General features: G+C 45.9%; 1 protein-coding gene across 1 annotated transcript in view; it reads left to right on the plus strand.

The window, feature by feature from the left end:
• Positions 1 to 16,306, plus strand: part of NSUN4 (NOP2/Sun RNA methyltransferase 4) — a 20,215-nt gene extending 3,909 nt beyond the window's left edge. The window contains exons 2-6 of the mRNA XM_006729024.3: positions 361 to 698; positions 4,958 to 5,112; positions 7,879 to 8,039; positions 10,629 to 10,753; positions 11,347 to 16,306. Coding sequence (XP_006729087.1) covers positions 361 to 698; positions 4,958 to 5,112; positions 7,879 to 8,039; positions 10,629 to 10,753; positions 11,347 to 11,623 — 1,056 coding nt within the window. The 3' untranslated portion in view covers positions 11,624 to 16,306. The remainder of the gene's footprint in view (positions 1 to 360; positions 699 to 4,957; positions 5,113 to 7,878; positions 8,040 to 10,628; positions 10,754 to 11,346) is intronic.
• The last annotated feature ends 6,773 nt before the right edge of the window (positions 16,307 to 23,079 follow it).

Genomic DNA, 23,079 nt, shown 5'->3' on the forward strand with positions numbered 1-23,079 from the left:
TGGGCCCTCATAGTTTCTTCCAACCTTCTGTAGACTCTCCTCAAAAGTCCTATCGTGAGCTTCCATTCTCTTAAGTTCTTCTTACTCCCAGGCCTCAAGGATTGCCCCCTTTCTTGGTGACCCGCACATGCCGTTGTGAGAGCTACAGCTTGCTTTCTCACAACCCTGAGACAGAAAGGCCAGCTCCCCACTACTTTTCTCTTTCATACTTCTTTTCTGGCGGGCAGAGGCAGGATGCAGAGGCAGGAGTGGGCAGTGGCTGGATCCGCGTTTGCTGCAGGGCTCTGAGGTATTGGTGAGGTCAGGTGGTAGGGGAGAGGCAAGACTGGAAGACCAATAAGCCTGTTCTTTTCCTTTCAGGCTGCCACAGAGCCCAAATTTCCTGCCACTCAACTGGCTCTGCAGAATTTTGACATGACTTACAGTGTGCAATTTGGTGATCTCTGGCCATCCATCCGGGTCAGTCTCCTTTCAGAGCAGAAGTATGGTGCACTGGTCAATAACTTTGCTGCCTGGGATCATGTGAGTGGTGAGCTGGAGCAACTGAGGGCCAGGGACTTTGTGAAGGAAGCCATTTCCCACGGGGAACTGGAGCCCGAGGGTGGCCAGACTCCAACTCCAGCCTCCGGGGCCTACAGCCCGAACCTTCGATGTTTCACTTTTGCCAGAGGGGATGTCAGTCGGTTCCCTCCTGCCAGGTAGGATCTGGGTTGTCCTGAGTGTGCTGGAAGTAGACAGAAAGAGACCCAGCTCTTGTCCTGTTTCATAAGGATCATAATATTGCTGATATTTTTCGAGTGCTTATATATGCTAGGTGTTTTTCTAAGTGTTGTGTGTGCGTTATCTCCTTTTGTTCTGTCAACAGCCCTCTGAGGTAGGTAATCTTATTGTTCCTCTTTTACATTTGAGGAGACAGGTGCAGAGAAGTTAAGGTACTTGCTTGCTTTAGGTCCCTGAGAGAGCAAGTGGTACAGCTAGTATTTAGACCCAGGCAGGTTGATCCCAGAACCTGTTCTGCTCTGTTTTCCCCTATGGAAGACAGCCATCTCTAATTTGCGCACTTCCCATGCCCTCTACAGTTAAAATGTGTATTATTTGCAACTGCTTTCTCATTTTGCCCTCTTAGCTCCCATCCAAGTGAGTAGGACAAGTAACCTCCTGGTACCAAAGAACGAGGGAGACTTACCTAGGGACACAAAGTTAGTACCAGAGGGGTTGGTGATGAGGGGACTTCTGGTCTTCTCATGCAGTGCTCAGCTGAAGCCTTCATGGAACTTACGGTCTAGTGAGGAAGACAATAGTTAAGAAACTATAATTGTGATAAGTGCTACGAAGGAAAAGTACAAGATGCTATGAAGTTTTATAATTAGGAGATCTAACCCAGTCTTTTCTGAGGAAATGAAATTTAAGCTAAGACCTGAAAATGAGTAGGAATTAAAGCTGGTGGCATGAGGGTGGGGATGGGGGTGCAAGGCTACAGAAGCTGGCAGAAGCCAGATTTTGAAGGTCTTCTAGGCCATGTGGGATTTTGGACTTTTTCTCTAAAAGAGAGAGGGAGCCATGAAAAGTTTTAAGGTGGGGAATGACATGACCAGATTTGAATTTTTAAAATTCTGGCTGCTGGGGCACCTGGGTGGCTCAGATGGTTAAGCATCTGCCTTCAGCTCGGGTCATGATCCCAGGGTCCTGGGATCGAGCCTCACATCGGGCTCCTGGCTCAGCGAGGAGCCTGCTTCTCCCTCTCCCTCTGCCTCTCTCCCTGCTCATGCTTTCTCTCTCTCTCTCTTTCTCTCTGTATCTGTGTCTCAAATGAATAAATAAAATCTTTAAGAAAAAAATTTTAAAAAAAATTAAAAAAAAATTCTGGCTGCTGTGTGGAAAACAGATTGGAGAGGGGCAAGGCTATGTATGACATATGAAATGGGGATGTAAATTAGGAAGCTTTTGCAATAGTTCTAGCTACTGGCTTGAGGGAAGGCTGCATGCTTAGGAAAACTAGGAGGTGAGGCTAGAAGAGTATGTGGGGGTGCTATGTGTGGGCATCTTGAATGCCAGGAACTTACAGGTTTAGAGAAGGGGATTTTCCTGATGGCCCAGGGTTGCTTATAAATGGCTAGACTTGCCAGGGCTGGATGGCTTCAGACCATGCACCCTTTAGTTCCATATTGTTGTAAATTGCCAAGATCTGTTCTAGAGAACCACTGGAAAGGATTTTTGAGTAGGGGAAAGGCAGTAATGCACAGTGGTTATAAGCATGGGATTTGGAGTCAAGAAAACCTAGATTTGGATTTTGCCTTCATCACTTACTGGGCATGTAGCTTTGGATAACTGACCCTTGGTTTCCTTATCTGGAAACGAATCTGGAAAATAATGGCACTGATACTCTAGCTCATGTGCCAGCTATTGTTCTAAGCACGTAACTTCTATTAATTCCTTTAATCCTCACAATCATCCTTTCTGGTAGGCACTCTTATTATGGACGAGGACACTGATGCACAGAGAAGTTGAGTAATTTGCTAAAGGCACACAGTTGTTGAGCAGCTGGGCTGGATCCAGATGGTCTGGCTCTGGAATCTGGGTTCTCCTGCCTCACAGGGTCCTAGTGAGGACTAAATGAAGTGATGTATCTGAGACACTAGTACAGCACCTACAGTATAGCACTCACAAACAGTATCTCTTACTGGTGGTATTCTTCTCATCAAAGTTATGCTTTAGGAAGATCATGTTAGTAAATTGGGGTGAGAGGGGGATAGATTGGGGCAGGGTTGGAGATCAATTTGGAGGCGCTGGTTTTAGGCAGAACTGTGGATGCAGCACCATGTGGTTTCCTAAGTTGCCTGAGGTGGTTGGCTTCTACTCAGAGAGGTTTGGGTTTCCTTCTTGTCTTGATAGGTTCCATATAAATCAAGGGAATCCTAATCTCCCAGGAGGTCAAGGATGTATTTACGGAGTCCAGGAATCTCCTGAAATTATCTGAAAAATTGTTGTGCCTTTTTTTTTGAAAGAGGGACTGTAACTTTCAGCAGATTTCAAAACTGAACCAAAAAAGAGTTGAGTGACACTTCCAAAAGGAAGGAACTGATGACAATGGGTTTCATAGACCTGTGCTAGTGTGATAGGAATTCTGTGCTTTTCTCAGATTTCTTGTCATTCTCCATGAGGCATGAGGCACACAGTTTCAGGGACAATCCAAGTGTGATTCGACTTTGAAAATATCCCACCATACTCTGAGTCTACTTGTGAAGGTGTCACAACCTCAAACCTGGGGACTGTAGCTCTTGTAGTGGATCCTCAGTGGTACTATGTCTCATGTCTTGTCACATCTTTCTCCCAGAGCCTTCCTGTCAGGGCAGCAAGGATCAGGTTTCTGTCTCCTTGAGTCTGTCCCCAATGGCTGAGCTGTGTGTCAGGCAGGAGAATGGCTTATGAAAACTGGCCTGGGAGTGAGGAGTCCTGTGACCATTAGGTTGCTGTTGTCTGTTGTCTCTATCCACATGGTTCCTGCCTATCTTCTTATCACAGCCTTCTCACTTTGTCTATTTCTAATTTGTTCTTTCTAAAACTCTATTCAGATGATCATGTCCCTTTCTTTATAAACTTTGGTAACTGCCTGCAGGTTACAGTCCAGACTCCTTAGGATAGGGTTTAAGGCTTTTTACAACCTGGCCTCTATCTGCTTTCCAACCTCAATCTCATTCACCTTGTATTTCTACTACACCAGATTTCTCACTGTTTCTGAAAGGAGCTATGAGTTTCCCTGCTTCCATGCCTTTGCTTGCTCTTTTTTCTGCTCTTGGAATGCTCCTGTTTCTTCCTCCCTTCCTCTCTTCTTCCCTTTCTTCCCCTTCCTTTACCTAATGAGGGCCTATTTCTTCATCAGGCCTGACTCAGGTGACTCTGAGAGGCACAATTAATGGTATTCTTCTCTAAACCCACAAACAATTTTGTGTCTTAATATGTAATCCAGTAAGACCAAGTTCCTCCTATATGCCAGGCGGTGTTTTAGGTGCTAGGGTTATTATAGTCTCTGCCTTCATTCTAAAGAGGGAGGAGGAGGAGAGGACACACACACACACACACACACACATCTGTACATGTATATAAAGTGAACAATAAGGCTTTAAAGAAAAGTAATGTAACAGAGAGATAGGAGGTGATGGGAGTAGGGGTGCTATTTTTAGATAGAGTAGTCAGGGAATGCCAGTGCCTCTCTGATGAGATAACTTTTTGTGGAGAGAACTTTGAGGAGAGACTGAAAAAAGTGAGGAATCAAATCAGGGCTGTTTGGGGGAACAGTTTTGTGGGTAGAAAGTAGAACAGCTATAAAAGCCTTAGATTAGAGCATACCTGGCTTAATTAAGGAAGGGCAAGATGGCTAGCTTGGCTGGATTAGAGTGAATTGATATGTGGGGTTTTGTTTTGTTTTTAAGATTTTCTTTTTAAGTGATCTCTGCACCCAACATGGGGCTCAAACCCACAACCCTGGAGGCACCTCAGTGGCTCAGTAGGTTGGGCCTCAGGCTCTTGGCTTCAGCTTGGGTCATGATCTCGGGGTCCTGGGATTGGACCCCGCATCTGGCTCTGAACTCAACGTGAGTTGGCTTGTCCCTCTCCTTCCCCCACTGCTTCTCCCCCCCCACCCTAATGCGTGCACTTTCTCTTCTTTCTCTCTAATAAATAAATAAAATCCTTAAACAAAACAAAACAAAAAAACCCACAACCCTGAGATCAAGAGTTGCATGCTCCACTGACTGAGCCAGCCAGATACCTCTCGATCTGTGTTTTAACTGGGTCACTCTGGCTGCAGTGTGGATGAATGAGTGAGTGAGTGGGTCTGAGAAATGAGTTTTTGCTGAATAGAACTCAGTAGCGCCTGAGGGCATGGACTTGGTGGCCTTGACTTCCATTGGGTCTCCTGACCTAGAATTTGACTCTAAGGTGGTCTCCTCTCTTCTAGGCTTGGCAGCCTGGGTGTCATGGACTACTACCTGATGGATGCTGCTTCCTTGCTGCCTGTCCTGGCCCTTGGCCTGCAGCCTGGCGACACTGTGCTTGACTTATGTGCAGCGCCCGGGGGAAAGACACTAGCACTGCTTCAGACTGGCTGCTGCCGTAAGTCAGAGGCCTGGTGTCTTGGGCAGGGAGGGCTCCCTCCCTCACCCAGTCAGGGGCCTCCCGAATCGGATGGGCTCTCTGGTCCCAGGGTCAGAGGGGGTACAGTGCTCGCTTGCTAAGGTGGTGTATTTTTGTTTGCAGTTTTCTCCTCTCTTCCTCTGTCAGTTGGCCAAGGAATATTGCTGAGCTGAGCAAGGTCTCCGAAGGCAGATTAAACCAGGGCCCTGATCAATCTACGCATGACACTTTCATTCCTCTGTATCTGTTTACTTTTGTCTCTAAGGTTGGGTTCGTTTCCTTAGTCTGCCAACTAAAGCAGTAAGATCTGGCTGCAGCCACCCTTTATGGCTTTATGTCAGTCTTCCCCAGACTTTGTGTGCTTCAGCCACATTCTGCTACTCTCTGTTATTTGAATCAGCCTCCATCTTTTGCTCCTGTTCCATTTTCTCTCTAGAATACCCTCCACCCTATCCCAGCTGGCCTGCCTATAGCCTTTTAGCTTTCGGCCTCAGCTCAAGTGTGCCACCTCCTGGAAGTCTCCCCTCATGACCTCTGTCGGCCGGTTGCAAAGCGTCGCCTGTGTCCTATGCTCCCGGGCTGTGGGTGTCACCCTGGCAACCGTAGGCACATTAGCCTTGCACCAGAGCTTTACCGGGTACGCATCGTCTCCCTCTTTAAGAATGAATTCCTTGGCGACAGGCCCAAGTTTTATTCATCTCAGTACTTGCAGCCACCAGCCCGGGCCATGTGCACTGTAAGTGTTCGGTTATCTACTGGCTGACGTCCTGCCTTAAAACAGGCAGCCTTTTTTCCCTGGAGACCGGAGAACTATCCAGACGGGGGCTGTTGTTTTTCCACTCACCCTGGAGGTCAGTCAGGCTTCTCTTGCCTTATCCCTGAGCCTTTTTTGCGGAGCTCGCCCCTTCTCTTCCAGTTCTCGTCAGCCAGCTTGCACAGTTTGGGTTAGCTTCTAGCCTCATGGTTGGCCCTGTAGGTGATTGCAAGGTACCACATCTGATCTTACCTTTTGGAAGTGCAGACGGAGAGGAGAAAAAGTGTTGATAGGGTTTAATGAGTCCAGTGCAGGAGAGCCCAGCCTCTGTGCTGGGCTGTGCTGATCTGACTGAGTGCTGTGGGAATCCACGAGAAAGGGGATGAGTGAGGTGGGGTTACTTGGAAGAGGAGGAACTTGAACTTTTAACCCCTTTTAACCAATCTTTTCTTCCTGCCTTGAATTTGAATGTGATAACTGGAGTTCTAGCAGCCAAGAGGCAGGAGAAGAGCCAAGGAGAAGTCATTGAGAGTTGCTTTTCTAAGGTGTACTAAATTACCAGCACCTTGCCCCCTTCCCAGCTCCTTACCCAAGGGAGTCCTTCATCCCAGTGGAAGGAAGCAACTGAGTTTCCCTAGTTTAGCCCTCCTATTTTAGGGAGGGGGAAATTGAGTCCTAAAGAGATTAGATACTTTTACCTGAGTTGGAGATAGAGCCAGAACTGGAACCCAGCTTTTCTGTACTCCATTCATGTCCTTCTGCAAATTCCTCTTGAGCAGAGAATCCGATTTTTACTTCTTTAAGTGCCCTCAAAAATTGGGACTCTATATCTTTGTGGGAACACTAAGCTGGCATGGTAGTGATCACTCCCATAAGGTATAAGGTATGCACTCTCTAGTTCTTCACCATAGTTCCTGCCTCTCCCTTTCACTTCATGACTCTGAGGCCAGGTATCAATCACAATTTATCATCAAGCTTGCAGTAATGTTTTCTCTTACAGTAGAGCCAAGAGCAAAGTGAACTATTTCTTGAACTTTGTGTCTGTCACAAAAGGGAAAGTAAAAGATAGATGGTGAATCAGTTAGGATTAGGTTTGCCATATACAATAGAAAATCAATGCACTGGCTTAAAGAAGAAAAGTTTTTCTCTCTTATATAAGAGAGCTGGGATATAGGCAGTCCAGGGCTGGTATGGAGTCTCCACAAACATCAGGGACTTGGGCTCCTTCTTTCTTTTTGCAGCCTATTTTATTTCAGGCTTCCATCCTCAGGATTGCCTCATGGTCCAAGATGGCTGCTAGAACTCCAGTTACCACATTCAAATTCAAGGCAGGAAGAAAAGATTGGTTAAAAGGGGTACATCTAATTGTGTTAGCTTCTTTTAAACATCTTCCCATAAGTCCCACACAATAATTATGCCTACAATCATTGACCAAAACTTAGTCATAAAAGGAGGCTAAGAAATGGGGCACATTGCTCCCCTCTCCCTCAAATAAAATTGGAGTTCTATTACTAAGGAATGAGAGGGGAAAAAATTTTGGTAAATAATGTGTGGTATCTGCCAAAAATGAAGAGAGAGACACATTTCAAAAAAGTAGGAGAGAGCATACTTATTTAGAAATATTCATACTTGGTCTACTTTATTTATTTATATATCCTCTCTGGCCTGGGTTTGTGGTTGCCTTTGCAACCCCTGCTTTAGAGTGTCTAGTACTGTGCCATGTACATAATAAACATGTCTTCTCCACTTGCCTCTGCCCCTGGGGTCTGCATTGATTGGCTATGCCTAATAATTGGTCTGACTCTCCATCAGCACCATTGCTGGTGGGATGTTTCGTTGGGGCATGGCCTTGAAGTTTCTTTATTCTCACAGGCATAAAATGTCCCTACTACCCACAACCATCTATAGATTCAGTGCAACCCCTATCAAAGTTCCAATGGCATTTTTTTCCAGAATTAGAAAAAACAATGCTAAAATTTATATTCCCACAGGCAATCTCGCTGCCAATGATGTCTCCACTTCTCGAACAGGCAGACTACAGAGGGTCCTTCACAGCTATGTGCCTCAAGATATCAGGGATAGAAATCGAGTTCGAGTCACCTCATGGGATGGCAGGAAGTGGGGAGAACTGGAGGGGGACACCTATGACCGGGTGAGTGATTCCTGACCTGAGACATCCAGCTAGCCAAATCTGGCCTTCCTGTCCCAGCTCCAGGCCCTCAGCAGGTAGGATCCAGCCCTCCATATTTGAGGATGGAGGGCCATTTCTGGACCTGGCCACCTCTCCATGGGTGATTGGGAGAACACAGCCATCTGCACAATCGTTGGTGGTATCTTCATTAGAGACAATTAGCAGGAAAGAGTTTGAACCTGACTGAGTGGGAAAAGGGTTAGTAGACTTATTTTACTTCTCAACTCACTTGGTTGCTCAGAAACCCTGATTAAAATAAATATGAATAAGCTAATTTATTTTTGAATATTAATACAGCACATGGTGCAAAATTCAGAAGGTGCAAAAGGGTATCTAGTGAGAAGTATGCTTCCCTTTTACTCCTGTCTCACAGCCATCCTTCCTCTCCCCACAGATGACCATTGTTTATATTTTCTTCTGTATCCTTTAAGATGTATCCTTTGTGGATATACAAATACAAATGTGTGTGGTTCTTTTTTTTTAGAGAGATAGAGTGTGTGCACATGTGTGCATGCAAGCAGGGCAAGGGGCAGAGGGAGAGAGAGAATCTCAAGCAGGCTTCACACTCAGCCCAGAGCCTGATGCAGGGCTCGATCTCACAACCTTGAGATCATGACCTGAGCTGAAACCAAGAGTCAGATGCCCAACCGACTGAGCCACCCAGGCGCCCCAATGTATGTGTATTTTTGAAAAAAGGAGTCGTGGTGTATTAATTTCACTATTTGAACTTTGTAGTATTTTCATTTAGTAATGTACCCTGAGGTTCAGTCCTTTTAAGTTTTATGCTTTTTAAGTACCATTGCTGGAAAACAGTTTATATGCATCTAAGATTTTTTTTTGCATCTAAGATTTTGACAGAGTGTACTAAATCACTCTCTGTGGAGGCTCCATCGGCTTCCTTCCTACTGGTAACGCGGAAGAGTTCCGTGTCCTCATATCCTGCCACCACTGGTGTTCTTAAACTTTTTGGGTTTTGCCAACTGATAGCATCTAATTTATATTCTCTTATTATGAATGATGTTGAAAGTCATTCCCTAGGGCGCCTGGGTGGCTCAGTTGGTTAAGCGACAGCCTTCAGCTCAGGTCATGATCCTGGAGTCCCTGGATCGAGTCCCGCATCGGGCTCCCTGCTTGGCAGGGAGTCTGCTTCGTCCTCTGACCCTATCCCCTCTCATGTGTTCTCTCTCTCTCATTCTCTCTGTCTCAAATAAATAAATAAAATCTTTAAAGAAAAAAAAAAAAGAAAGAAAGTCATTCCCTATCTTTAAGTTATTTGCATTTTCTTTTAATTGGCGTATTCTAAAAGTATTTATTAAAACATATACTTCTAAAAATATAAAAAAATATATAGCTCTTGTCACTCTATTGTCATCTGACTCGATCTAATCTGTCCAGTTCTCACCATTCTGGCTCAACCACTCTAAGAAATTGAAAGACCAAGGCTTATAGAATCTTGGATAGGCTTAAGAGGCCTGCTTCTTGCCTGTGTAGGAATCCCCAGTTCAGCTTTTTTGACATGGAGACAGCAGAACAGAGTGGATAGAGCATGACCTCTGCTGTCCACCTAACCCGTGTCTGTACCACAGGGCTGCCACTTACTGACTTTGGGCAAGTTGCTTCCTCTTGCTGAAATTTCAGCCTCTTCATTTGTAAAGTAGGGAATATTGCTATGTAGGACTATGCAGATGATTCACAGAGCGTGTTTGAGGAAAGCACTTAGCACAGTACCTGGCCATGAAGATTAGACCCCTAGCTGTCATCGTTACTCAGCCTGTGCTTGCACGCTTCCATTATCATTATTAATTTACTTGGAGTTTCTGCTTAACTAAAATTCACAGATCTCTTCCATAGATGATTTCTTTGGAAACATAAATTATAGAACTTTTTCTTTTGTTTTAATTTTTGTTTTTGTCTCTTGTGCCTAGCACAAGTATAGGCTCTTAGTGAATGCATGAATGATTTTATATTTCTCACTTTAAAACTTTTCCATATTGGATATGATGTTTCAGCATAAAATAATTTTGAGTCCTGATCCTGTTATTCAGTCTATTAGCTACCTTCTGGGCATTCTATCACCTGTAAATTGGATGTTTCATTCAAATAGCTAAGGACAGAGCCAAGGACAGAGCCCTAAAGCATGAAAGACTTCTTTCTAGGAAGCACCTGGCTGGCTCAGTTGGTAGAACACGGGACTCTTGATCTCAGCGTTGTAGGTTCAAGTCCCACGTTGTTGGGTGTAGTGATTACTTAAAAATAAAATCTTAAAAAAGAAAAGAAAGACTTCTTTCTAGGTCGATATCAGTTAATTTAATTGTAGTTATTTGGGTATTGGCTTTGGCTTTTTGACCAGCCATGAGTATACCTAAATATACCATTTTCCCACTCATTATTTCACAGTTGTCTACCAGGTTAAAATGAGAAGCTTTGTCAGATACTCTGCACCGGAAGGATGGGCAGAGGGAGCACTGTGGGAAACCTCTCAGGGCAAGGGCCCAAGGGAGAGAGCGTGTGAGGAGCTCTAATACTGTGCCCTTTACCACCTCTGGGCAGGTGCTGGTGGATGTGCCCTGTACCACAGACCGCCACTCCCTTCACGCGGAGGAGAACAACATCTTTCAGCGGTCGAGGAAGAAGGAGCGGCAGATGTTGCCTATGCTTCAGGTGCAGCTGCTCGCGTGAGTAACAGATTTACCCAAGCTCTCGACTTCGTGCCACAGTGTTCCAGGGGGCTGGTCGCCTGGGGGATCGGAAGCTCTTGCCACAACCATCGTCCCCAGAAGGGTCTTCTGATTGAGGAACTCCCTGGAGGAGACAGACATGATAGGAGGGTCCTCTGGAACATGAAAACCCTATGTGGTAGGACACACATAGGGTGGGCCGCACAGATTCATTTACGTTGCCTTACCTCCATGCTAGTCCTAGTCCCAGTGAGTAGCACAAGTTTGAAAGCTTGAAAAAAGTGACTGAAGTCGAGGCCCTGTAGGGCTGGTAAGGACTCAGTGCATAGCTAGCTAGCGTCAGCGTTTGGACCATAAGCAGAGTCAGAGTTCAGGGGATTGCTTCTGGCGGAGAGCCCATGGAGTAAGGTTGGGTTGCTCTCTGCCTTGAGAATGACTCTTCCGGTGTATCTATGTGGAAGGGACTTCAGAAGCTAACACAGCTGCCCATCCCACAGTAGACTCCAATATCCATGCTTCCAGCTCCCCCTGTTGTCCTTCTGCTTCTGGGAAGCTCATTAGTCACTGCTTTTCTCTCTTTCTGGTTTCAGGGCTGGACTCCTTGCCACCAAACCAGGAGGCCACGTTGTCTATTCCACCTGCTCACTCTCACACTTACAGAACGAGTATGTGGTGCAAGGCACCATCGAGTTCCTGGCCAATCAATACAGCATCAAGGTTCAGGTGGAAGACCTGACTCACTTCCGAAAGCTTTTCATGGACACGTTTTCTTTCTTCCCATCCTGCCAGGTTGGGGAGCTGGTAATCCCAAACCTCTTGGCCAATTTTGGGCCTATGTACTTTTGCAAAATGTGTAGGCTGACATAGCATCACCCTGTTCCCGAAGTCCTGGTGTAGGAGGGTGAAGGGTATACTCCCGTGGAGGCACCGGAAACTGAGACCAGTGGCAAAGATGCACTCTGGGTCCTATCTCCATCCTGTTCAAGTCTTTCTTTAGACAGTTTTCAGCGTTAGAAAGTAGGAGTTTTTCTGTCCTGCTGTCCAGTTGTGAGAGCATCAGCAGGTTTCTAACTCACTTATTATACCCTCGCCCCCCATTTCTAAGCCTGTGCTAAAGGTTCCTGCCCCATTAAGAGCTGAGAAGGAGGAGCCAGTGAGCAGGCCCACACTTTAAGCTGTAAACTTGGGAAGAAGCATTTAGCCAATAAAACTGTTGAAGCTCCATAGAGCTGGGGCTGTAGTTGGGGCCTCCTGTCAGTCCAAGTACTGTTAGTGCCGTTTGTACCAGCTGCCATTACTGAGCACCAGCTCCTAGGGCCCCAATGCCCAGGAGACCTCTTGGTGGCAGCCTGGTGGCAGACCTCTGGTGACAGAGCACCTCTCACACTTGAAGTGAGTTCTGCGTGTGATCAGTCCTCAGCAACCAATGGGCCCAAACACGCCTCCGTAGTTCCTTCAGACAGCCCCCGATCAAATTTAAGGAACAAGCAACTAAAAATGTTAAGCCAATCATGATAATCCGCTTCCTAGCGCTGAGAAAGCTCTCCCGAGCTGCATCCTTGCAGCCGCTCCTGCTGCCCCGGGTGGCAGGGGAAGCTGCCCAAACCACAGGGCTGTGATCCTCTCCTGGGCGCTTCTGCCGTCGTTCATCCCTGTAGCAGGTGTTCCTGGAGCTCCTGTAGGACAGGTAGCCAGGGAGCTGTTGGAGGTTAGCGGCAGTTGGGACCGTGGGAGATGAGACTCCTCGTCCTCCTTCATGGCAGCTCTCCTCCTTTTGCTTTCCGAGCACCTAGGCATCTGATATCTTTTTCTGTTATATTATGCTTTTTGTTTTGTTTTTCTTGTTCCTGGTCTGTGGCTGAGCTCTGGTTCTAGTTGTTTGGCCTAGCCCTCGGTCTCTCAGAGCTCTTCCCCAGCAGCACAGGACCTCCCCTCCCCGAGGGTATGAGGTTTGGGGCAATATTACATCATTCTGACTGCATGCTAATTATGTTGTCTTTGTCACTCTAACATAAAGAAGGTAATCCCTTAATGGCAGGGATATTAAAAATTGCTTATGGTCACTTGTAAATTATTGCTTTTTTTAATGAAAAAAATAATTTTTCTTCCTGAGAAACTGGCCTTTTTGCAGAAGAGGGAGCATAATTTTAGAATACTTATGTTCTTTGTTCTTTCCACTTTCTTTTTCCCTCCTCTTCTTTCTCTCACTCATTTTGTTCTTTATGCCTTTCCTGCTAATCCTTGTTTCGGTATTAGAGGTGTCAGCTGAGAAGGATTTTGGATAAGGTTAAGCCTTCTCTTTTCTTGGGATTTGCGTTGTAACTGAGTGCCCTGAAACATCTTTCAGACTCCAAGTCGAGTGAAGCTAGGAAGATGGAGCTCCATGTGTGGTATGTGGCCCCGGCCTGCTGTTTACTCTCAGTATTGGCTGAGGCTGGGAGGCCTCAGGTGCCTGGGTTTCTGCCCTTGGCCTCCTGGGTATCCAGCCTGGTGGATTCTTAAATGCTAAAAGCAGTGCTAATTCAAGATTGGGTCTCCTGCCCCTGGGGTCCCAGTCTAACTGGGGACAGACTGACTCAGGTTGGAAAGGCAAAGAACTACTTTGGAAAAAAGTTTGATTATCTCCTGTAATTGAACATCTACTTACTCTACAGCGCAGTTATTCCAATACTAGGGATAAATCCAAGAGAAACTCATACATGTACACCAGAAGATTTGTACAAGATTGGTTCATAGCAATCCCAAAAGGAAACGCAAATGCCCATGAGCAGCTGAGTGGATAAATAAACTGGAATATTCACACAATGGCATATTATATGGCTGTCAAATGAACCACAGTGATACAAAACAGTATGGATGAACCTTTAAAATAAAATATTAAATGAAAAAAGTTCAGTCCCAAAAGATTAAATGTAGCATGATGCCATTTTTAAAAAAAAAGGAAAACATGAAAATTTGTTACTATTTGCAGACAATATAATTGATAATTTTAAATGTACTGTTTAATGAATTTTGATAATTATATATAATAATATAATCACCATCACCATCAAAATATAGAAAGTAATTCTATCTTCTAAAAAGCTTCCTTGGGGCACCTGGGTGGCTCAGTCGGTTAAGCATCTGCCTTCGGCTCAGGTCATGATCCCGGGGTCCTGGGATCGAGCCCCGCATTGGAACTTGCTCATCGGGGAGCCTACTTCTCCCTCTGCCTGCTGCCCCCCCACTTGTGCTCTCTCTTGTCAAATAAATAAATAAAATCTTTACAAAATAAAAAAGATAAAAAGCTTCCCAGTGCTCCTTTGCACTCAATCCCCTTCCCCCATCCTTGGCCCCAGGAAATCACTGCTTTCTGTCACTAGAATTTAGCCTAGTCTAGAATTCCTAATGTGCCATTTAAAGTCTGAAGCTCCCCTGATGACTCCCAGGGTCACTTCCTTTACTGGTTTACTTATGGTGAATAAGTTAACATTACTAATGGTTTATAACTGGCCTAACGGGTTATGTGTTTCTGGCTTGATTACATGGCCAGAGTAGCATAAAAACCCTTCCGTGAACTTCTAATTTGAGCTCTTCCAAAGCCAAGATTCCTTACACAGATCATAGTGATTCAAACAAAAGATAGAATGCTCTGTTGCACATCCTTGCTAATACTTGGTATTGTAAGTTTTAAACTATATTCCAGTGGGTGTCTCTGAGTATCTCATTGTGGTTTTAATTTGTATCTCTGTCATGTTTTAGAGTTAAATACAACTAAGAATTCAAAAACTTTTTTTTTTTAAAGATTTTATTTATTTATTTGACAGAGAGAGAGATAGCGAGAGCAGGAACACAAGCAGTGGGAGTGGGAGAGCGAGAAGCAGGCTTCCTGCCGAGCAGGGAGCCCGATGTGGGACTCAATCCCAGGACCCTGGGATCATGACCTGAGCCGAAGGCAGACGCTTAACGACTGAGCCACCCAGGCGCCCTCAAAAACATTTTTAACAAACACATATGCCATAAAACTATGTAAAAAGGACGGAAGGGTTCTCACTGTGGGATTCAGGATAATGGTTCCCACAGGTAAGGGGGACAGGATGGAGCCGGAGGGAACATATAGTTAGATTAGGTTATTGTCAACTGAATGAGTGAAAAGCTATGCATAAAAGTATGTTGTACATGATAAAAATGTGTCATGAAAAAGGATTTTGATTAATCCAATTTTGTGCACATGATGACCAAAAAAATAGAGGGGTAGAGAACCAGCTCACAAAGTATAATAGTGCTGAATGTGGCTTGATAGGGGCTGTGGGAGGGGCTATATCTGGAGACCTGGAAGCTTAGCTATGTTGCCTCAGTCTTCCTCGTGGGTTCCCCTTTCTGTGTGACATACAATAGCCCATCCTTGGCAGAGGACCAAGTGTTGGGACAGTCATGGGTCACATTAGAGAGATGGTTTGGGTCTGTGGTTTTCACCTTGTGGGGGGGGCAGGGGTCATAAATCTGTCTGAGAGACCAGTAAAAGCTTTGGCAGTCTCAGGGGAAGAATGCATTTTACACACAATCCCGGGGTTTGGGCGCTCCCTACAGACCATCTGCAAACCCCAAGTTAAAAACCTTTAGGAAAAAAAACACCAAAAACTTTGGATTAGAAGGTCTCAGGATTTGAGGGTCTTTAGAGGAGGGCAAGGGGGGGCAGGCAGAGCCCCAGTGGCTAACTCCAATCACCACTTTCTCTTCTGCCAACCTGCTCTTCCTCACTGTGTGCGTTCCTCACCTCCCAACACAGCGCCACCATGGGCCCTGCTGCCCAAGCCAGAACCGTGGCTGCCCTTGACGCCTCATTCCTAACAGCAGTGGTGGTGATGGCTACTGCGTGTTGAGCAGTTGTCTATCCCAGACTGATGCTAAGCATTGTTTTATAGGCATCCTTGTTTCTTACCCTCACAAAAACCCTGAGAGATAGGTACTCTTTTTAGTTCCATTTCATAGATAAGGAAACAAGCTTGGACCTCTTAAGTAACTTTTTTTTTGGTCTTTTATCCTTTTAATCAAAAAACTTTTTTTTTTTTTAAGATTTTATTTATTTATTTGAGACAGAGAGAAAGAGAGAGAGAGAGCACATGAGAGGGGGGAGGGTCAGAGGGAGAAGCAGACTCCCTGCCGAGCAGGGAGCCCGATGCGGGACTCGATCCAGGGACTCCAGGATCATGACCTGAGCCGAAGGCAGTCGCTTAACCAACTGAGCCACCCAGGCGCCCTAATCAAAAAACTTTTACAACACATATTTTGATACATAATTTGTTAGGGAAGCAACAATTGTCTAATTGTGGATATGACTTTATGTACATTTCAGTTTTTAGGTAAAATATGGGGATGTCCTTATCTCACCAGTGACTTTCCTAAAGTAACTTTCTTCCATAGATAATTTACTCATTTTTTAAAAAAGATTTTATTTATTTATTTGAGAGAGATAATCTTCAGTAATCCCCCTAACAAAATGTTTGCCATATTCTCTAACCCATTGTATGCTTGACTCTATGTGCTGATATAAAATGGTATTATGTCTGATTGCTAATGAGTCTGGGTTTATTGTTAAGTTTTTTTTCCTTCAAAAAGCCAAATTGTATGTATGTATGTATGTATTATTTTTTTTTATTTTTCACCCAGTTACCCCACCTCCCACCCAGACCACTCAAGTAACTTTCAAAAAATTACACACAATCAGAAATTTCTTTCTTGATCCCTCTAAAGCAGTCTGAAAAGGTCTAGTATGCTGAAGCGTAGAAGGGGATGGTTGTGGAATCCGAGGTTAGAGAAGCAGGCAGAAGCCGACTGCTCCAGGAGTAGGTGTTTTGTCCTGAGTAACTGGAAGCCATCATAGGATTTTTAAGCCAGAAAATGATCTGATCAGATTTCCGTGGGCCTCCTACTGGGAATATGATTATCAATAGTATTTGCTGAATGAGGAAATTAGATAGCTGGCTGAACGAAGCATGCTTCTGAAGGTCAGTCCTCTCCTTCAGCTTACTCAGCCTTCATTTCTTTGAGTAAATGGGAATTGCTGAATGCCAAGCAGCTCAGACTGCATTTTGAGGTGACACATTAGGAGGCACGTTGGCAAATGGGTAGAGCCTGAGGAGGGTGACCAGGACAGAGAGGAAACTGAAAGTCTCAGCCTGGGAAGAGGAGTTGAGGGAATTGAGAGTATTACACCAGGAGAGGGGAACACCTGGGCAAGAGAGACGGACTCTCTCAATAGGACTGTTCTGAGGCAGGGTGGGCAGAGGTATTTTGAGTGTCCCCAGGGACAGAGCTGGGGCCAGTGGAAAGAAGGTGTAGTGGGCCAGATTGCAGGTCACCATAAGAAATCTTTAGTGTTTTTTTTTCCCCCTAGATTTTATTTTTAAGTAATCTCTACACCCAACATGGGGCTCGAACTCACAACCCCAAAATCAAGACTGGTCTCCACAGACTGAGCCAGCCAGTCACCCCTAAGTTAGTGTTTTCTGAATTATGCTTCACAACCATGATACATCAATGGCCATGAAATCAGTTTTATGGGTATGGAGAGCAGTAGGACTTTTCACAGATACCTAGTTACTCATCCTCCTGGGCCCTTGGCAGAGTTGCCTTCCCCACACTCTCTGCAGTTAGGCATGGCCATGTGACTTGCTTTATGAAATATTAGCAGAAATTTTTTTTTGTAAGATTTTATTTATTTGACAGAGACACAACGAGAGAGGGAACACAAGCAGGGGGAGAGGGAGAAGCAGGCTTCCCGCTGAGCAGGGAGCCCGACGAGGGTCTCGATCCCAGGACCCTGGGATCACGACCTCTGCTGAAGGCAGATGCTTAACGACTGAGCCACCCAGGCGCCCCAGAAATGGTGTTTTTCTTCCACATTTCTGGATGAAAGCTTTGAACGTGAGCATCAGATTTGCTGTGTCATTCCCACCATGGGAACATTGGTTGAGATGGAAGCTGCATTGGCTTGAGTACCCGGGTGACTGTGTTGAGCAGAGCTCCCATGGACCTGCATGACACATGTGGTGAGAGTGAAAAATAGCTGTGGTTGTGTGAAGCCACTGAGAATTTGTGTTGTGACTGAAGTAGAACTTAGTCTATCCCAACTGATGCAGTGGGCATAGACCAGCTCCGCATTTTTAATGAAAAAGAATAGAAAAAATACCAGATGCACCCCAATGTGTAGTGACAGCAGATCAGTGGTTGCCTGGGTGGGCTAGGGGGAGGATAAGATTGGGGAGTGAAGACAAAAAGAATAAATAGATAAAATATGAGAGGGGCTTGGATGGATCCATGATGATAATGTGCTGTACACTGAGGAGTGTGATGAACTCAATCATCTGTACCTGAGGGAATGAATGAAAGACTGAACAGACCATTGGTCAGTAAAGGTGCTAGTAGTGTAAGTTACCTAGGGAGTTGAGTGGGATGGCCTCCCGGGACGACTTTCCCCTGATCCACAGAGCTGAATGGTCAGGAGGGGGAGTGTGACCAAGAAGTGGGCAGGTAATTTGGGACTCCTACAATATCAATGTCCTTTTCTCTCCCCACCTCCCCTTTTTGTTTGTCCCAACAGACCAGAGTCACTCAGCTCCTTTCTGTTCTGTTCCTTTCAAGCCCTGATGCCTTTAGTGGTTGCCCTTCCCAGATTGGGGCACTTTATTTCCAGAGTAGTTCTTCAGACTTGAACCTGGACTGTTACTTTATTTATTGAAGAGGGCAAGGAGAGGCCCCAAAGTCGAAGCAGTTCCAAGCAGTACTCTCTGTATTCCCATGATGGTCCTCATGGCCCAGTCCTACTTGGATCTTCCCCAGAGCTCCCCTGGGGAAGACCTTGGCTCCCCCTGGTGTCTTGAACTGCTTCTCCTTTTCCTTCAGTTTGATATCACCTGCTTTCGATCTTCTAAGAATTTTACTTTTTTTTTTCTGGTTTGCCAATAAATAGCTCGTTTTTCTTCTAAAAATATTTTTTTCTGTTATTTTAATTTTTTCTCTTATTTTAATGGAGAAGGTAATTGTGTGCTTTACCTGCCATCTGGAACCTGAGGCTTCTGAATTGGGTCTTAAAGAATGAATAGAAGTTTGCCAGGCATTGTGTGTTGTAGGGTTGGGGTGGTTGGAAGAAGAGTATGGAGGAACCCTGGACATGAGACGTCAAGGAAAATAGTGTGTCCAAAGGCACAGGACAACACTGGGGCCTAAATTGTTTGAGGAAGGCTGGGAAGTTAGCTAGGACCTTTCTTCATACTCGTGCTCATTCCAACAGCCTGCCAGGACCATTAGATCACTGAGCTTTAACCCTATCTGTATGTTCACCCAACCCACAGAACCAAATGTGGGCATCTGCCAGAACCGTGGGCTTAGATGCCGCTGTTTGTGAAGGAAGTTCTAAGCAGGTTGCCCGCTAGGGAAGCCAGAGGGCTTGACAGTTGCATGCCCAGACTGCCCGCACGTAACATCAGTCACTGCAGACAGCAGCTCTGCCCCTGCCGGTTTCAAGGGAACTCACGTTGGGGGAGCCAGGAATCACACAGGTTCTAGCCCTGGCGAGCCAAGGGCAAGAAGCCAAGTGAGAGGAGGCCTCTTGGGGTTGTATTGAGGCTCATCAGCAGGCAGGCCCTGGAACCTGTAGGGGGATCCTGGAAAGAGAGAAGGACCAGAGTCCCCTGAGGGAACCCTGGGTGGCAGATTTGTTTTAGACACAAAGAAATTCAATCCATCTCTGGTCAAAATTTTCAGTGTCCCTCAAAGGGATACCGATCTGCTTTACAAAAGCCCTCTTCATTTGGCAAAAACGATTCCCCAGATGAGCTTTAACACAGATTTTTTTTTTTAAAGATTTTATTTATTTAATTGACAGAGAGAGAGAGAGACAGCGTGAGAGGGAACACAAGCAGGGGGAGTGGGAGAGGGAGAAGCAGGCTTCCCGCGGAGCAGGGAGCCCTATGTGGGACTCGATCCCAGGACCCTGGGATCACGACCTGAGCCGAAGGCAGACGCTTAACGACTGAGCCACCCAGGCGCCCTTTAACACAGATTTATGTTAGGATTTGATTTACATGCAACCTACCAAGAATATGCTCTCCGTGAAATAAGAGGTACGTGTGTAATAATGGCCTCCCGGTGCTTCTCAGGAAGGGAGGTCTGTGCTTTTCTGCACGTCTGGCTTTCAAAAACTGGTTTGCCACCCACGAGGTGTTGTCTCCCACGCCATCTTGGAGAGAAGAGCTTATGGCATGGGAGCTGACTCAACGCTCATATTGATGTCACTGGATCCAAGTGAAAGATACGAAATTCAGGATCAAAATAAAAATGTTTCCCCTAGTAAAATTGCTACTGCTATGGCTCATTTCTAGTCACGTTATTTTATTATTTTATTTTATACAGCCTTTGCTAGATGTCAGGCCCTGTTCTAAACACTTTGCTAACATTAACTCATTTAATTTTCATAACCAATGAGGCAGTACAGTATCCCCACATTACAGATAAGGAAACTCAGGGGCAGAATGGCGAGGAAACTTGCAGTTTCAAATGCATTTAGGAGGGAGAACGCATAGCACTGTGTGAGTGTCCAAAGAGTGCATGGGCTAAAACGGGTTGAGAAAAAGATTTAAGGGGAGGTGTGGTTGATGTGTTTCCAAGCTAACCAATAAGAACTTTGAATAGGGGTGCCTGGGTGGCTCAGTCGTTAAGCATCTGCTTCGGCTCAGGTCATGATCCCAGGGTCCTGGGATCGAGCCCCGCATCGGGCTCCCTGCTCGGCGGGAAGCCTGTTTCTCCCTCTCCTGCTCCCCCTGCTTGGGTTCCCTCTCTAGCTGTCTCTGTCTCTCTCTGTGTCAAATAAATAAATAAAATCTTAAAAAAAAAAAAAAAAAGATAGGGGCGCCTGGGTGGCTCAGATGGCTAAGCGTCTGCCTTCGGCTCAGGTCATGATCCCAGGGTCCTGGGATTGAGCCCCGCATCGGGCTCCCTGCTCCGTGGGAAGCCTGCTTCTCCCTCTCTCACTCCCCCTGCTTGTGTTCCCTCTCTCGCTGTGTCTCTCTCTGTCAAATAAATAAATAAAATCTTTAAAAAAAATAGGAATTTTGAATAACAGTTCTAAAGTCTAGATGTCTGTGTCCATATTCCAGAGGCAGCAGCGAGTCTCAAAGATCCAGCTTTGACTGACCGTCGGGCCCCCCACTGGCGATGTAGCATTGAGCAAGTCGCTGGTGGACCTTGGTTATTCATGTGGGCAAGGGGGATCAGGAGGTATATCAGTTAGCTGATGCTTTATGACAAATTCACCTCAAAATTAGTGGTTTAAACACCATTTATTATTCTCTCAGTCTACCGGTGGGCTGGTGGTTCTGCTGGGCTAAGCTGGGCTTGGCTAGGCTCGCTCACGTATCTGCATGTAAGTGGCTCTGCTTATCTTGGCTGGGCGCCATCCCTTGTGTGAGGGCCTGAGCAGGGACGGCTGGGCTGAGTAGGTTCTCCCACACATGGTCTCATCCTCTGGCAGTCTAGCTTACCGAGACTCGTTCTCATGGTAGTGGCAGGGGTCCAGGAAAGGGAGGGAAAATTCTCTCGCAGCCTAGACTCAGAACTAGCAGGGCATTCTATTAGTTAACACGATCCACCAAGGTCAGCCCAGGTTTCCAAGGGGGAGGAAATAGATTCCACCTCCTGAAGGGAGGAGCTACAAAGTTATTTTGCAAAAAGCACAGATCTAGAAAGGGGTGGAGTATTGGGATCATTTATGTAATCAAGTTACCACAGGAGATAGATTCCCCTAACTCAGAGGACAGTGTTGGGGTAGTGGGGGCCTTTAAGGTGGTAAGGAGGCTCAGACAGCTGAGGTCAAAGGCTTGACAGGGCTTTGAGAATGATAAAGCACCCCGCAGTTAGTGCTTCTAGTACCCCCCCTCACCTGTGGGGCTGTGAGTTCTTGCTGTGTCCCTCTCCTGCCCACCCCTTCGGTACCGAGGAAAGTCTCACCCCCGTGAAAGAAAACGGAGAAGTAGAGCAGTTACTGGCAACAGGGGCACACTCTGTGTTCTCACCCCCAGAACAAAGACAGACTTTGAACCCTCTGGAATCGGAGAAGCTCTCTTCCCTTCTGCAAGCTCTCCTTCCCCTTCTTGCAGCCCTGCTCCCACCTCCAAGGGGACTTGGCAGGGTATCACTGGTCTGCCCAACAACTGAGGACACACAAGGATGACTTGCTGAAGGTGACCAACTAATGGGGGAGGACCCCCCGGATCCTGGTCAGGGAACCCACCAGCACCTGCCTGAGGTACTGTCAGTAAGAGCAACTCACCTGGCACTGTACCACCTGAGTGTGGGTACCTGCTGTGTGGCTCCCAGAACCGTATGGTGTTGATTTACAGATGCTAACACAAGGCGGAGCCCTGGAAACCTTTCCCCTTCTGGATCCTCGAATCTGCCTGCTCTTCCTTTCCATGGCCTTTGTCTCCCGCTTCTCCTCCATAGTACCTTCCCCAAACACTGGTAGGGTTGCATCACATTCCTGTTTACTAATGAACTAATGCTTATTGAGCTCTTACAATGGGCTGGGTGCTGTTCTAAACTCTTTCCTTGATTTAACTAATTGAATCTTCCCAATTCTGTGAGGTAGTCCCTAGTATTATCCCCCGTTTTCCAGATAAAGACACTGAGGCACGAGAGGATAAAGTGACTTATTCAAGGTTACTTTGTAAGCAAGTGGCAAACTTAAGATTAAAACTCAGGCAGTCTGGTTCCTGAGCGTGGGCTCCTCAGGCCAGAAAACCCCTCTCTATTTTTTTTTTTAATAATAAATAACAATAATATAATGATTAACATGCATGGAATCCTTACTGTATGTTAGGTCCTGTTTTGACTGTGTTAGGTGCCTTAACTCATCTGATTCTTATAATAGTACTAGAGACTTGGGGGAGGGGGAATACCATTATTGTCCTCCTTTTACAGGTAAGAAAACACAGTTACACAACAAGGATGGGTTGCCAGGCACTTTAGCTTCAGAGCCAAGCTTTATACGTCTGTACTGTCTACTTCCCCAAGGTCTGTTCAGCCCAAGAGCCCAGCATCCAAAGGCTCTTTGGGTTTATGCAGTATGATCTCTGCATTTCCACCAAAGTATATCTTTTGTCTCTTGGTCTATGCATGTCTTTTCCTTCCCAACCAGACCTTGAGCTCCACAAGGCCAGATCTAAGGTTTGTTTCTTGCCTCAGTTTCCCCAGGTCACAGCAAGAAGCCTATCAAATGGAAGCAGGGCTCAGTGGCAGTCTTTTGAATCAAACCACAGTATGTCAGAAGGTGAAGAGATCCTCTC

Source organism: Leptonychotes weddellii, chromosome 4 (genome assembly GCF_054177405.1).
Source record: "Leptonychotes weddellii isolate Sample4059 chromosome 4, ASM5417740v2, whole genome shotgun sequence".
NCBI classification, from domain to species: domain Eukaryota; kingdom Metazoa; phylum Chordata; class Mammalia; order Carnivora; family Phocidae; genus Leptonychotes; species Leptonychotes weddellii.